This window comes from Crocuta crocuta, unplaced genomic scaffold (genome assembly GCF_008692635.1).
Source record: "Crocuta crocuta isolate KB4526 unplaced genomic scaffold, BGI_CrCroc_1.0 scaffold282, whole genome shotgun sequence".
NCBI classification, from domain to species: domain Eukaryota; kingdom Metazoa; phylum Chordata; class Mammalia; order Carnivora; family Hyaenidae; genus Crocuta; species Crocuta crocuta.
Genome location: NW_027529174.1, coordinates 7,911,114 through 7,927,669, shown reverse-complemented (window position 1 = coordinate 7,927,669; position 16,556 = coordinate 7,911,114). Strand labels below are relative to the sequence as shown.

The 16,556-nt window shown below is 36.8% G+C and overlaps 1 protein-coding gene across 13 annotated transcripts in view; it reads right to left on the bottom strand.

Moving 5' to 3' along the window:
• Window positions 1–6,562: 6,562 nt before the first annotated feature.
• The window catches only part of COX7B2 (cytochrome c oxidase subunit 7B2), a 133,091-nt gene continuing 123,097 nt past the window's right edge, over window positions 6,563–16,556 (bottom strand). For 7 of the 13 annotated variants that reach the window (XM_077757711.1, XM_077757713.1, XM_077757715.1 and 4 more), the window contains 3 exons: window positions 13,395–13,500; window positions 8,077–8,143; window positions 6,563–6,985 (listed from right to left, as the gene is read on the bottom strand). In XM_077757711.1, the coding sequence (XP_077613837.1) occupies window positions 6,681–6,926 (246 nt within the window). In that variant the 5' untranslated portion in view covers window positions 6,927–6,985; window positions 8,077–8,143; window positions 13,395–13,500 and the 3' untranslated portion in view covers window positions 6,563–6,680. The remainder of the gene's footprint in view (window positions 6,986–8,076; window positions 8,144–13,394; window positions 13,501–16,556) is intronic. The other 6 variants (XM_077757720.1, XM_077757722.1, XM_077757723.1 and 3 more) reach the window with 3 other exon arrangements.

Here is a 16,556-nt window from a genome sequence, read left to right as displayed (position 1 = left end):
ACACACACACACACACACACACACACACACACACACACATATGCAATATATATATTTAACTTAAACAGATTCAATTACATTTGGCTTGGAGAAGATGAGGCAGCGGAACTGAGGAAAGGCAAACAGAAAAGCCGGGAGAGACTAAGAGACTGAGACATACAGATGTCAGAGACAAATAGAAGATAAATGTGTAGAGCAGAGAACATTCCATCTACTGTTCTGCTCAGTACCTTTAAGTGCTCCTGAGTGGTTTCTCGGTCTCACTTTGCTCTCACAAAAGGAAAGGTGCATGTCTTAACACTCTGTGTGGGCCTACTGCACAATTCCATTAGTCATACACATGTCTTGGCAAATGTGTACTACTGTATACACTCTATATATTAACAGAAAACTATATTAAGTGAATACTAAACTTTATAATAAATTATATTTTGTAATTCATTTTGATTATGTAATTTAAGATTTTATAATTTTGTAATTTAAGAGAATTTTGAAACTAATACTTTTATCTTACAGGACTGTTTTAGAGCTCACTCCTATGACAGGACAGCTGAAGCCCCTTCTCCACCCACCCTATTCATGTGACCTAAGTTCCAAGCAACAATTTCAAAAATGAATTTTGGAAATTATCCACGATTTGAATTAGGAATAGCCTTTTTATTATCAAGCTTAACAGAATTCTTGATATTAGAGAATGTGGCTTTCATATTTAGTATCTGTCACCTAGAACAGTACTATCTCTTAACCGTTTATTAAAGACTTGAAATCCTCCACCTCCTCAATACTCCCAACACTCATTTATTCATTTTACCATATAAAAACTTTAATTGCTTGTTAATAAGCACTTAAGTTAATTCAATCTGTAAACAATCTGCAAATCAGTTATGATTTCCTTCGACTTTATAATAAAATGGGAGCAATAAGCCAGATAGGTAAGGGGCAAAACTAGATTCTGAATATAGATCTTTCTGAATTCAAAGTCCATACTATTTTAGGAAGTGGCCTTTAATGCAAAAATCTAGAAAGAATACCATTTAAAAAGAGTGACAGAATATTGTTTTTAAAACTGTATGTTTATGTCTATAGTTGGCATCATACTTACCATTTAAATGTTGTCTTTCATGAAGTGGTTTTAAAACTCTCCTGCATGTGTTAGCTAATAAAATATCCGTATACTTCTTTGTTGTTGTTTTTGTTGTTATATTTGTCAGACACCCATCAGTTATGGTTGTGTGCCTGATTGGAAGATCTTTCATTTCAAGAAAATGTGAAATGTTTCCATGGAGATCAGCTTGAGATAGCCCAGTGACGAACTTCTTAGCTATAATTTCACATTGGTTTCTATGGTTTCCAGATAGGGGAAGAAAATGAAGTTGCAGATTTTTTTGTAATGTAAAAGGTTATTGGAAAATAAGAGATACTGCTCAAATTAATGTCATCCCCCTTGAGGAAAGCAACTGCTGTTACTGGAAAACATGGAAGCTTTGAAGACGCACGTTGTACATCTATGCACTTTTCTACACTGGTAACAAATGAGAGACTATCATGATACTTAAACAACTTCCAAAATTAGCTGGAACTTCTCTGAAAAGGGCTGAATTCATTGTTTAAATGTTTTAACAATGGGTACTAATAACTGGCTTGCAATCTCTACTTCACTTTTCTTGCATCACATCTTCAAAGACAGAACACAGTGTATCTGCTAAATCAGTTAAGGAGCAGGTGAAAACTGACACAGAGATAGCTCTTTATTCGTTGTTTATAACAGAAACTAGAATTTAGCAGTTCTTTTTAGATACTTGTCATTGTTATTAACTTATCTATAGGGATGTGTTATGAAGCAAGAATAAATAGTGGACCTCATATTCGAATCCTTTTAAAGTGGGTGCATGTAAGTTAGGCTGATCAAACATATCACCCCTTTGGCCCTATTCTCCAGCCTGACTCTTACTTACCAATCTTCAATAATTGGCATGCAGCCACCATTTATTTATCAACACACCATCACCGCCTGGGATAAAATCAAGGCTGTCTTTTCTTAGGAATTCTGTGAAATTTCTAATGGAGTAATAGACCAAAACCAAGAGATGTGAATTCTATCTCATCTTCATTTTTAAAAATTTGTAAAATTATGTTTATATATTTATTTTTTGCAAGAGAAAGAGTGAGAGACGGCACAAGCCAAGGAGAGATGGAGAGACAGAGAGAGAGAAATCCCAAGCAGGCTTTGTGCGGTCAATGCAGAGTCCAATGTGGGGCTCAAACTCATGAACCATGAGATCATGACCTGAATCCAAACGAGGAGTTGGATGCTTAACCGACTGAGTCACCCAGGCATCCCTCACCTTCATTTTATATACTTTGATGTCACTTAGCCAATCCATGGCTAATCATGGGCACATATCTATTCAACAAGATACATGACCAGCTTACAGACTTTATAGGATTAGTATATTTTCAAATGAAAAAAAAATCCAATCATTTAACAGCTGTAACAACAAATAGATATGGAAAACTTAATTATTCATTCTTCAATTATACATGCTTATTTAGACTAATAGTAAAATATAGCCCTGGCAGTTTAGTTTTTCAAAATAAAGGGAGAATATGTATCAAAATGAAGTTATCCAACTATGACAGCAAGCACATGTATTCAATAACTGCCAAGTAATATTTTCCTCATCAGGATAATATATAGTAATATAATTTTCTAAGAAGTACATGAGACAATGTAAGTACATAAGACAATGTATGTTGTGGCTGTAATTTTATAAATGCATCCAAAAATTACCTCTAAGACACATGGAGAACAACAGCATGGCTTGCTTCCAAAGTTTTACATATGATCAAAATATAATAACCAGTGAGAAAGGCTAGAAACTGTAAAAGATTCAATATCTGAATTGTATTATTAAAAAACCAGTGATCAGCCACAAATACCGTAATAATTTTAAGTGGATAGATAGATAGATATAGATATGGTTAAGAAAGATGTGTACTTATGTCAAATTGATAAGGGGTAGACTACTGTGGCTTTTTTTAAAGTGTCAACTTGGCTAGGCTTCAACTACTTTTTCCAGAATTCTTTCCCTCTGAGGTTTCAGGTTAGGGTTAACCACAGGGAGAAATATATTATATAGTGATGGCAGACATAAAATAGCAACCATTTTGTACTTGGAAGGTTGGCATAAAACAATGAGCATTGTGCAATCTGTGTATGCCATTGCTGATCTTCTGGCTTGCTTTGATAAAGAACGGGGCCTACAGCTATTTAAACCTCTACCAGTTTTTCAGCTTTCGTGAGTATAGGGGCGGGTGAATGTGCATTTCCACAGTGAAATGCATCAACTTCTCCCAGAAGTCATCCACATCATAATTACAGATAGTGACAACTGGGCACAGGTTCTAGTTTATAGATCTAGTGCATGATTCCAATGCATTCTTTTCCATTCCAGTTGGCTTTTGCTCTCCCCTACTTCAGATCTAGCTTTCCTTTTACTGAGAACTTATTCAGTACCAAATGGTGAGGCAAAAGCCTCCACTAGCTCTCACTATTGCATCAGTTCTAGTTCCCATAATTAATCTGATATTCTATATGACTTACACTGGTTCTGCCTCACTGATTAAACCCTGACTGATAAAATTAGTATGGAGAATTTATTTTAAAACTTCTACAAAATGATCAAGACAAACACCTGAATAGAAAAATGGAGAAAGAGGAGTGCCTGGGTGGCTCAGTCGGTTAAGCATCTGACTTCGGCTCAGGTCATCTCACAGCTCGTGAGTTTGAGCCCTGCGTGGGGCTCTGTGCTGACCACTCAGAGCCTGTAACCTGCGTCAGATTCTGTGTGTGTGTCTCTCTCTCTGCCCCTCCCCTGCTCATGCTCTGTTTCTCTCTCAAGAATACATAAATATTAAACAATTTGGGGGGGAGCATCTGAGTGGCTCAGTTAGTTAAGCGTGTGACTTTGGCTCAGGTCTTGATCTCATGGCTTGTGAGTGCAAGCCCCACGTCAGACTCAGCAGACAGTTCAGAGCCTGCAGCCTGCTTTGGATTCTGTGTCTCCCTCTCTGCCCTTCCACCACTCACTCAATAATAAACATTAAAATTCTTATTTACATTAAAAAAAGAAAAATTGAAAAAGAAACAGAAAAGTCACACACACAACATATACACACCAAACACACACACACACACACACACACACACACACACACACACACACGCTAACACAGAATGTTGGACCTCATCAGTAATTAGGTTAGGGAAATATAGATTAAAATGTGAGCTACTATTTCACACTCACAAAGCAGTGAAAATTATAATATATGATAACTCTTAAGATAAGCTTGGATGACCAAGAGGAAGCCGTATGTGTTACTGGTGAGACTGTAAACTATTTAACCACTTTGGGAAATAATCCAGCAATATTGATAAAGCTAAAAATGAGCAATCCCTAAGAACTACCAATTCTACATCTAGGAAGGACCCTAAAGGTATTCTCACATAGTAAAACTGGGAAGGAACACATAATGTCCTTTGTCTACAGAGTAATAGTAATAATGTATAGTTGACCTTCAGAAACAATACATTTATTTTGAGGTTTAGTCATTCAGGAGGAGGTGGTCTCCACTGTCAACTATAGTAGGTAGCCCCCAAAGATCCCTGCCTTGAGGTAATCAAACCCTAACATAATCCCCTCTCCTTTTTTATAGCCTTGACTTACTGTCTCACTTCTAGTGTACAAAAAATATGGTAGTGGTTATGGAATGTCACTTGTAAGATTAGGTTACAAAAGAACATGGCTTCTATCTCTCTTACTCTGCTACACTGTAAGCTGCCCTATGGAGAGACCCCCACAAAAGGAATCGATGTCTCCAGGAATATTTAGCTGTGTGTAAATAGGTTCTACTTACATAAATGGGTTAGAAAAAAGCTTAGGGTGGAAAGCCGCCACCATAGGGCAAAAGCCCCCAAAGTTAGCTTAGCAAGATATCATAATGGGATCATGAGTAACTTGTTATATCACCTGAAGGAAATTATACCAACGTACTTTGATCAGAAATACCACTTGCCCTCCTTTGCTTCTCACACAAGTTAATGATTACTGTCTGAGTGTTTTCCCATGTTCACATGTGTAAGATCTTGTTTTCTTCATGTTCATCATATGGGTAATATCTTGTGATCTCAATAACTATGGAGACAAAACCCTTGTTTGGGGCTCCTGTTTCCTCCTGGACTTTAGCTTCTCTCATATTAAATTCTGCATCTGCTTTCTTGCTGGACAAGAGAGAACTCCAGACTCATAGCCTGTGACATTCAGCTATGTCCTAAGACCAATAAGCATTCATATGTATTTGGATATAGATCTTCCCTTAGTTATGCCTTGAAATGATTACAGCTCTGACACTCTGTTTACAGAGGTGAGAAATTCTGAGCCAGAGACATCCAGCTAAGTCACACTGAGATTCCTGACTCACAGAAACTATGAGGTACTAAGTGTTTGTTGTTTTAAACCACTGAGTTTTAGGGTAATTTATACGATAGCAATAGATAACCCATATACCCTCCAATAATCACTGCAAACCCAGAGCAGTACACAAATTCATTATTTTCAGACTAATATTTATAAATTCAACCAATCATTACTGAAAGTCTAATCTATCAGGCTCTGTTATAGGGATAAAGTCATGAAAAACCCAGTTTCCAAACTATGCTTTTATGGAGTTTTGCACACAGACAATAAACAAACTATATTTTATGTCAGATGATAATTGGTATGGAGAAAAATAAGGCAAGGAAGCAGAACAGACAAAGCCTGATCTAAGTTGCAATTTTAAAAAGGTTGCAATTTTAAAAAGGGTAGTCAGAGGTGTCCTCTGAAAAGATGACATATGAATGAAACCCTGGAAAGTATGATGAAATGAATCATACAAGATCTGCAGGAAGTACATTCCAAGAAGAGAAAAGAGCAAATGGTAAAGCCTGATGTAGGAGTAAAACTGACCAGTGCAGCAGCTAAGGGGCCTGTGTACCTTTCAGAGGATGTTTGCTTTAACTCTGGAGTGAAACAGGGAGTCACTGGGATTTGAAAAGAGGAATGATATCACTAATGTTTTAAACTGATCATTCTGGCTGCTGTGTTAGCAGTGTTGTGTGCGGTGGGGTAGAAGGTGCAGGTTTGGCAGGGTGGTGGGAGGGCACATTATGTGTACAAACAAGGAGACTGGTAGAATGTTTTTATAACAACCCCAGTGAAAGAGAGCATGGTGGTTTGGATCATAGTGGGAAAGATTAAGGATGTGAAAAATGGCCAGATTATGAATATGTTTTTTTATGACTATATTTTAAAGAAAGAGTCAAAAGAAGCTGCCAAATAATTAAACTAATTTGTAAGCTAATATGTGTGTATATCCACTGAATGATACCTAGTATAAATCATTAAGCCTGAAGAATACATGCTTTATTAATTCTTTCAAATATTTATTATTCATAATCTCCTAGTCTATACCCACTGCTGCTACCTGGCTTCCAGGCACTATAATGACGATTTTCAACGTCTTTTTAAAGGTTTCAAATGTATTTTATTTCTTTAATTATGCTATATTTTAATGAGAAACAGAGTGCTTAAATGACAAGATAATTTTGAAACAACTTTGTGTTACAGTAACTTGAATGGTTATTTATCATTCCACTCTTCCGGGGTGACTCTGCCAACAGGAGACAGGTTCCATTCTATTCCAATCTGTGTGGCTGTAAACACCCATGCAACAACACAGAAAGTGGCTCCACTGGCCAGAACAATATTACCATATTTGTCATGAAAATCTGATGAGTGTTTTTCATGGCTTTGTCTTGACCAAATTTGTTGAATGCTTCGAATCTTGAACCTTCTTAGTGCATTTCTGGTCAAGGGAAACATCATGATGGTGTGACAGGACTGCAGTTGATTGCAGCTGCTGGTCTATTTCCTTGCAAAGAGACCTGAGAATACAAAAGATGCTGCTCAATGGTATCTGATCTATGTTCGGTTGCCCCCTCCAAATATTTTACTCCCATTACTCCTTAGAGAGGCACCAGTCATGCAGTTTGATACCATGATGTCTGGATTTGAGTTTCAGCTCTGCTACTGATTAGCTGTATGCACTTCGGCAGTTACTCAACCTCTCTTTGCTTCAGTCTCTTCAATGGCAAACAGAGAACAATGTTGAGCTCCAAAGGCTGCTAAGTGTAACAGCACTGGTCTGACTGACTGGTCTTAAGGGTTAATTTGCTTCAAATTAACACACTTCTTACTTGCTGACCTAAGGTCCTTGATCTATAACATAGCTAATTCACTTTCTTGGAGATATGCAGACCACTAGTCTTGAGGACTGAAGGACTAGAATCTTCCTAGGTCATAGAAACCAACAAGTCTGCTTGAAGGCCCTTCGGCTTTCTGATTAGCCCAGCAGTTCTTTAGCAAAATGTTTTTCTTTTTTAGGTCACACAAATGGCTACTGACCTCTCTTTATGCATCTGGAGACCTTGCTCTCCTTTGCAGAAAGAACAGAGTACTCAGACACATCACGAAATAAGAATCAGATCCTCTTGCACAACATTCTCTCAGTAAGATAACTTTTATACCTGGCATCATCGTGTCTGCATGTAATCAAGATATGTTGCAGGCCACTGCACCCCCTTTGCTGATTAACTACCCTAAATGTCTTTAAAAACCCTCGGGTCAGGCAGAAACCTTTGAGTTGGCTTTTGGACAAGAGTCCACCTCTTCCTCAGGTTGTTGGCTTCCTGAATAAAGTTCAAATTCCTTTCCAATCAAAACTTGTCTCTTGAGTGGTGACCTTTCAGGTAATGAGCTGAACTTGGGTTCTGTTACATGAGTATTACATGTGATAATCCCTAACAACAAAAGTAAGCACACAGTGTTCTCTTTTCTGTTCTTCACAAACAATGACTTGCTCCCTAGACTCCAAACTAATCAGCATGACTGACAAAATGACAATTCAATCCACTAGTCCAATGACTACCAAAACTCAAGTTTCAGTCAGAATTACAAGGCATTCAGAGAGTCATACCTCTTCCTCCTGCTGCTCCTTTTCCTTCTTTTAACCCCCTTCCCCTTCTTTACCTGTAACTCCTGCCCTGCACAAGTAAAAAAATAATAAAATCAGATGTACATGTCATAATAGCCCTAATAATTTTACTTTTTAAACAGATAGTTGTATTGAACAAGAGATCTGGAGGCAGAAACATGGAGTTCTGTCAATTTCTCTTCTTTGTGCAAGCTGTCAAACAGTGCTCAGTTTCTAGCAATGGCATATGTTAGTTAACTGTGGTCCAAATGCAGGCAACATGGATACAAAACGCCTAAGGTCAGTATTTGTAAACTTGTAACTGTTCACTGAGATTTGCCAACTCAAATGACTTGATTCCCAACTTAGAAAACAAGACCCTAAGGTTCTCTTTTATTTCCTACCAGATGGTAAAGTGGTACTCTTCATGACTGTGATTAAAGGGACAAAAAGAGAATCAAATGCCTTTCTTCGGAGGTCCCAAATTTCCAGGTGGTTTTTTTTCCTATTAGTCACGAACCTCTCCAACAAAAGGTACTAACGTTTTAATTTGAATTGAATTCAGGAAGTAGGCTGAAGGTGAAAAGGGTCAGGGTATTACATGTGCAGACTTAATTCGATACAAAAATACTTGTGCCACATAGGATGGCACAAAACCAGAGAATAATTGTAATAACGGATTTCTTGCAGGTCATTCATGTATGCCCGTTACTTGAGGACAAACTGATTTCATCACTCCTATCCTCAAGATGTTACGTTGAAACTCAAATACTTTGTCTCTAGTGACAATGATCTCATCCCTTTGTAGCTTAATTCACCCTTTGGCTATTCCCATTTCTGTGAAGCTTTTCTTTTCCCTCTAGCTTGAATTTTCTTGTACCCATAAGTATTCACTGTTAAGAATTTTCTTTTAGGAACTCCTATAGCTTGTAGTTGGCATTTCATACTGTAATAAACTGCAATCTTTCATTCCTTTTTTGTTTTTCCTTGTCAGCATCAGTGGCATCTGTCTCAGTTGCTTCCATATCTATGTTTGTCTGTTTTTGCTTAAAACATGCATGTTAAGAGATGGGAACCCATGGAGTGGAGAAATTTTCCATATTGTTCAACTCTACATAACTTACTTTTATGATAAGTTTCATGTTATCAAGAGTCCTAAACGTATTACTAAAGAATTGAAGCTATAGGATCTAATATCCATACAAAAGCATTAAAAAAAAAAAAAGAAATTCAATAATGTAATGCAGGTAAAGGAAATATTTCTCAAAGTAGATGCTTTCTGATGAAAACAGACTACAAAGAGAGGGAAGAAGACAGATTTCTCTAGGTAATAAGAACAAAGCAGAGGTTCTCTCATGCCTATGGCAATAAAAGAAATATGTTCTGAATAAATATAAACAGTTAAAGAGGATGAAGTATTCTATGAGAATAAAAAGGAAAAATTGATTGTGTCATCTATTTTATACAGCAATGCTGAAACTCAGTTTAGGAAAAATAACTAATACTAGACTTCAATCTAAGTGCAATAAGGCGGTATATATATCTGAAGCTTCACTGGTAACAAAAATAATTTCAAATCACTAAAGGCCATAAAAAAAGCAAAGCAGTAATATAGTAAGGAAACTAATATTTAATAAATATATGCCTGTTTGCCATTGTCCCAGAATTTTGCACATTTGTAAAAACAGTGCTGCAATGTGATATTTATCTCCATTTTATACATGAGAACAAATGAATTCAACACATGAATTTGAGTCCTAGGATTCTAAATCTAATGTTTTTCAACTATCATGGTTTCTTAAAGTATACTCAATTCTAAGTAATGGAAACAAACAAACAAAAAACCCCAATGTGGTTACAGAGAGGACCCTTTAATTGAAAACGGTTTGCTTCAGTTTACTGTAATATTTACTAGACTTGGGCTGGGTGCCAGTGGTACCATGCCTACTCTCAAGAAGCTTAAGGTAGAGTGAGAGAATGAACAAAGTCCCTGTTACAGGGAGAGACAGGCTAGATATGAACACTGAATGCCTTTGGTCCACAAGAGGAGTTACATTTCAACCTGGAGTTCTAGAAAATGTTTTAGAGGAAATGACACCTAGGCTAGACCTTGAAGAATGATGAATATATATAAAAAAGCAAAAAACAACAACAACAAAAAAAAACAGGGGCGCCTGGGTGACTTAGTCAGTTAAGTGACAAACTCTTGTGGTTTTGGGCTCAGGTCATGATCTCACCAAGTTTGTGAGATCAAGCCCCACATCAGGCTGTGTGCCCACAGCACAGAGCCTGCTTGGGTTTCTCTCTCTCCCTTTCTTTCTGCCGCTCCCCTGCTCTGGCATACTCTCTTTCTCTCGCTCTCTCCCTCTCAAAATAAATAGATAAAGTTAAGAAAAAAAGACATAAAAAACAAAGCTGGAGTGCAAGGTGTAGATAAATTAGCAAAAGTAAAAGCAGAGAGAGCTGAAGTAGCATGCAGACAGGGCAATCTAGTGAGCTCAGTAATACTAGGTAATAAGTGAAGAAGTAAATGCCAGCAGATGAGCCTGGAGGATGAGGAAAGAACAGCAACACAGTGAGGACTTTATATATCTGGCTATGACATTTGGACTCAATTCTATAGATCAGTGTTTCTCACTGTTGAGAAAACAGTGCACAAACTCACAGCCTTTTTCTGTGAATTAGTAATGAGAAATCTTATTTCTGTGTTCTGTATTTTTACTTTCATAATTTAAAGATATATAAGACAATAGTATGAGACCCAGATGTTGTAGCTTATCAGTTTTTGGTTCCTGTGTTTATTTTTGCTCTGCATTTTTGCTTGTGCTATGTACATTTGTTTATCCTGGGCTAATGTGAAAAGAATGGAGGCAGTTGTTATATTTAAGTAATGTGTTCATACCAGGGAACAAATAAGGAATTAGATAAAGAAAGTCATGCCACAGCTCACTATATGGTACAGTCATCTGGAATAAAAGAACTATTGCAACAGCAAGCACTGCTACAGATTCTGGACAATATTAATGGTCATATTAAATTATATTATAATTTTAAATTTTCTTCATTTTATGGTTTGGCTCATTTTTAATTTGAAAATGTTTTAGTTTCATAGTTGTATTAAAGGGGATAAATTTGGATTTATGTCTACACATGTATAAGTGATTTTAAAATAATTCAAGATGGTACAAGTTATATAAAGAATTTGTTTCCGATTCCGTATGTAATCCAAGTTTAAGCAACATTCTCACTGGTGAGGAGAAACCACCTACAAGAGGGGGAAAATCTGGGATGGGGGGAAGCACTTTACAAAGATAACTGTGAGGTGGAGGATGGGCATGAAGATGGGAAAAGTGGCAGAAAAGGTAAGAGGTTATTTCAATATTAAGTGTTTATTTTAATGGCTTGTGAAAATGATGAGGATCTGAATTAAATACTGATAACAAAGATGGAAAGAAACTAGAATTGAGAATTATTGGGAAAAGAATCAGTCTGATGTGGAAAATAAGGTATTCTAGGTAAACTGAGTTAAGTCCCTTCACTTAGCCCCTGGTTTAAGATTTTGGTCTCAAATTCTATTTCTGTTAAAAATCAGCAGACATTGACACCGTAGCTTGTAGTGACCCCAGAGAATTAGAGTATGGGTGATCTAGGTATAGAATGCAGCAATGTCAAAGCAGACATACTTGAGGTGCTTTAGGAATAGGGAGGTCTAGCTACCTGAGTAGAAGGAGAGAGGCTCTTAAAAGGACTTACTCTATGGATGTAAAGCAAAAAAATCAACTTCATCTAGTCTAAGCATAACACAGACCAATAAATGCCCTGCTTATCTTTGATATTAAGGTTTTCTATCTAAATTTAGGAAGAAAATAAGAAACTGTGTCCTATTTCTCAAATGTGCCTAAATATTACCAGTGAGTATCTCACAGAGAGATGATGCTCCAGAAGGGACTGAGTGAATACCAAGGTTTGCCAACCTAGGCACTATTGACATTATGGTCCAAGTAATTCTTTCTGACCGGGGGGAGATATTCTTGCACTGCAGGGTGTTTAGTTGCATCCTTGCCTCTGAATACTACATACCAGTAAGTAGTATCTTCCTCCCCTCAGCTCTGACACCTCAAATGTATCTCCCGACATTGACAAATGTCACTTAGGGAGTAAAACCTTCCCCAGTTAGGGGAACCACTGTTGTGTACAGGACAAAGCATCTCCTGTCACTTCTCCTATAATTCTCTAAATGTCATTGTTCTAGTCAATACAGATGCTTAAATTCTAAGAAAATACATAATCCCATTCCCTGCCATGGACTGCATAAAGGTTGCCTATCAACATTTTTTCCTCAAACTAATCTTTTTAAAATGTTGTGCAGTATACAACTTAGATGAATCACTTAGTCTATCTGGGCATCTGCTTACTCGTCTATAAAAGAAAAAACTTGGTATTAATTTGGCTTTTCCCAATCCTGCCTAATACTAAGAGTCATCTGGAATCTGTTATAAAATGTAGATTCCTAGACTAACAGAGCATCCAGGGGAGTAGCCTAAGAATCTATATTTTTTTAAACAAGTTCTCAGAAGTCTTGTCATCAGATAAGTTTATGGAACACTGAATCAGATAATCTCTAAGGTCCTATTCAGCCCTAACACACTAGACCTTTCCAAAGAGAAAAACATTTTAGGAAGACCATTTATTCTTTTAGGCCACTGGAAGAGTACAGTAGTAATTGAATTCACCACCACTGTAATTTAAAAAGCAGCACCTGAGTGACCCCAGTTATAGGGACCCCCTGGGAATAAGTTAGTCAACAGAGACATTTAGCAGCACTTAAAAACATGAAAAGTACTAGTAACACTGGTGTCTTGCTGTATAATGGATGATACATTTTCAAAGCTGATGCTCCTAGACTATATTACTCAATAGTAACACCTTCATTTCCACCTGCTTTTATTTTTACTCTTCTTTTACAGCTTTAGAATATTGACACACGATAAGAAACAATAAAAAAGGTAATCTTCTTGGAATGAAAATGCACATAACCTGCAGTTTCTTCTGTTCATTTATGTATTTCTCAGAAGACTATGCTGCTCAGGGAAGGATTAAGGGTACACAGTGCAAAGTGTCTCCCATCATGACTACTTAAGGAAATATGGAAACCCTGCAAGCAGCAATGCTGCTGGCAGAAATGCCGAACAGCGATTTTATTTCATATGTAATGGCATCATCTCCTCAGTCACTGAATTGATGAATGGTACAGCCATTTGCTTAAGGCTATGTTTTACGTCACTTTATTAAGCCTAATAAGTTACACAAATGGTTGTTACCTGTACAAATAAAAAGGCAGATCACAGTAGTGAGCTGTTATGCCAAGAAGTAAAAGTAACAGAGTGGACAACCTGCGAGCTGATGTCCTCGAATGGCAAATGTTACCTGAAAAGTGAAGTGATATAAAGTATGTACTCTCCTTCAAATTCTACTCACAGTCAAAATCTAAATAAACAGACCATTTCTATCCTATTTAGAATGCTAAAAGTATTCAATAAAGTCCATCCTGAGAATAGTCACAGTGCTGATTCAATTTCTCTTATGGACCTGATCACGTTAATGTGATTCACTCATTAAATACCCAATATATTTTCTTTAATCACAAAGTGCTTTCAACTACACTCATTTTCCCTCTTTCTGACAGGTGTGTGTAAGAGAACAAAACAAAAACAGAGAAACTGAGGGCTTTTCTCCATGCCACACTGCAAGTCAGTGCCATGATTATGCAATAATTCTTACTGTTCTTTTAAACTCTGGTAGCAAATTTCTTCAAAGTGGATGTCCATGTGTCCATGTTAATTTTACATTTCAATCCATTTACAACACTAGAAATAAGTGATCTTATTATTTTAGGTAATACACTAAGTGTTAAAGGACTTCTGTGGTTACTCTCAAAATATTTTATGTTGGGGCATGTGGGTGGCTCAGCTGGTTAAACATCTGACTTCAGCATAGGTTATGATCTCATGGTTGGTGAAATCGAGCCCTGAGTCAGGTTCCACACCAACAGTGTGGAGCCTGGTTGGGATTCTCTCTCTCTCCCTCTCTCTCTGCCCATTTCCTCTGCACAAGCACACACACACACTCTCTCAAAATAAATAAATAAACGTTAAAAAAAAAAAAGATTTTACATTAACTGCATTCCATATTTAATGGATTGCTGTATAGTCTGTCCTTCTAGAAGAGACTATTTCAGTGGATACAGCAAGTCAAAATATCTGGATAAATGCACAGCACTTCTCCAACTTAATCTTGGAAAAGAATATTATGGTTATAATAAATTCTAGAAACTTTGAAATTTTTATCCAGAAAATGATATGGAGTCATTGAAAGACATGAAGGGTGTGAGTTATATGGTCAACCTTGCATCTTAGACATTACTCTGGTACAAGTATGAGGAAGGGTTTGCAGAAGAATACTGCAAATGTCCCAATGAGTAATGATAAGGACTTGGACAGTTCACCCAATTAAGGTCTCAAAATATGGCATCTCTTCTTTTGGCTGTCCTATTTCTGCAGCTACTCCTCAGCGTTGCAGAGCCAGAACACAGTTCTTTGGCACGGGCACCTAAAGATGATAGCCTCTGAGGATCTATCTCATACCACTGGAAATCTTAGAACTTGATGTGTAAACTAGAGTGTGGGAGTGAATTTTTTAACTTCAAAAGAAAAATATTCCATTCCAGTGACCGGAGTACACCATTTATCTCTTAGCTTTAGTAGCCTGACACTGATTTCAATCATAAAGTAACCTTATTATCATTATTTCCCCAAAGATGTGCCTATTTTACTAGTTCTGTTTAATGTTAGTAGGTGTTACTTTTAAAAAGGGCTTCAAAGTCATCTAAGTTTAGGAAATACGCAGGTAACAAAGTGAAAATAGTTTTTTATTGAAGTATTTTCCAAACCTCTATTGTGCTAACATACACAGCTATTCTCTGAGAGGAATGGCATGTGGGCCTTTCCAAACTTAGCAGAACATGCCATGCTTTTTTTCCCCCTGGAGCGTATCTCTGTATTAGCATTTTTCAGAACACACTTCAGGGAACACCAAAGAATGTCTCTGTGCTCTCAATGCTGTTACATCATTGTACTCATTCCCAATAGTTTAATAGTTCCAGAAGGCATTTCACAACAAAATCACTTCTTTGTAAGGGACTTTTAACAAACATATGACTGAAGGAGTTTAGAGTGTATGTGAAGTCCAGGGTGTCTTAACAACACTCATAGTAGTAATTAACTCTAGCCTTCATTATGTGATTCTTACTTCTACAGTTTTAATATCTGTGCAGGTATTTCCCTCCTCTCCACATCTACCTTTATTCATTAAATGCTCTATGAATACAAAGATAGCATGATTCTACAATGCCCATTAGAGTTGCAGCAATAACCCCTCACTGCATAATCTGAAACTTTCATTTAAATATTGAAATGAAAATGTACAAGCCATTCCTGCATTTAATCTAAATATGTCACTGATAAGTAAAAGTAAAAATTGAAAATTTTAACTTTTAGATACCAAAGACATTTGAAATCTGAAAGATGCATTCAATTGAATGTTTCCATGTTTGATGAAAACTGTCTTTGATTTCTAACCTGAAATCATGCCCGTAAAGGTCTACTCCAGAGGTTAACTTTGATCAAATCCCAAATTCAGATTGGAACATTTAGTGCAGCAAAATAATCCTTTCTTCCATGTTTCTGAAATCTCCAGATTCTTTTATTTCCGACTTAGATCTTCCCTGCCCTCCTAAACTCTGCTCAAATACATCTGTAAATAAAACCTTTATGAGTAAGGCTTTTGTTCTTGCCATCATCTGGGAAACTTATGAAGCATCTGCAGAGACATTCCATTTGATGAGAAGAGCACTTCACAGCCTTAAAGTAGTAACTATCATCACTTTCCAAGTTGTTTTTCCAGGCCAGCTCTCTTTTAGTATACTTTTTTTTCTTTTCACTTTCATATAATTTTGAAAACTTATAACAAGATGTTGGCATTTTACCTTTTTTTTGTTCTTCCATTTAGGATCCATTATTTGGAAGTGAGAAAGACTTTGGCCAGAGGGGCTGACTCTGGTAAACTGATTTTTTTCTTTCTTGTAAATGCCTCAGAAGAAACAGTGAGACAGGATGCACTTTGCCAAACCTTGGGGCAGGGATTCTGCTTTAGTGAGCTGATATTTCATTTTAGTTTTTCTTTTAAGTTCTTGAGGGATGGACACTAAAAAAGAGGTTACCCATCTAAACACATGCAACAGAAATTCAGAACACAGATTCTTGTTTTCAAATTCTAAGCCTTCCAAGTTAGAATTCTATTTTCAAAGAAGTTACTTTCAGCTTCTCTTTCATTAACCTAATGGAATCTAAAATGTCACAGACTAAAAACAGCATTCTTAACTAAATTAGTATAATTTAACCATATCAATATTTGTTAATTGGAAA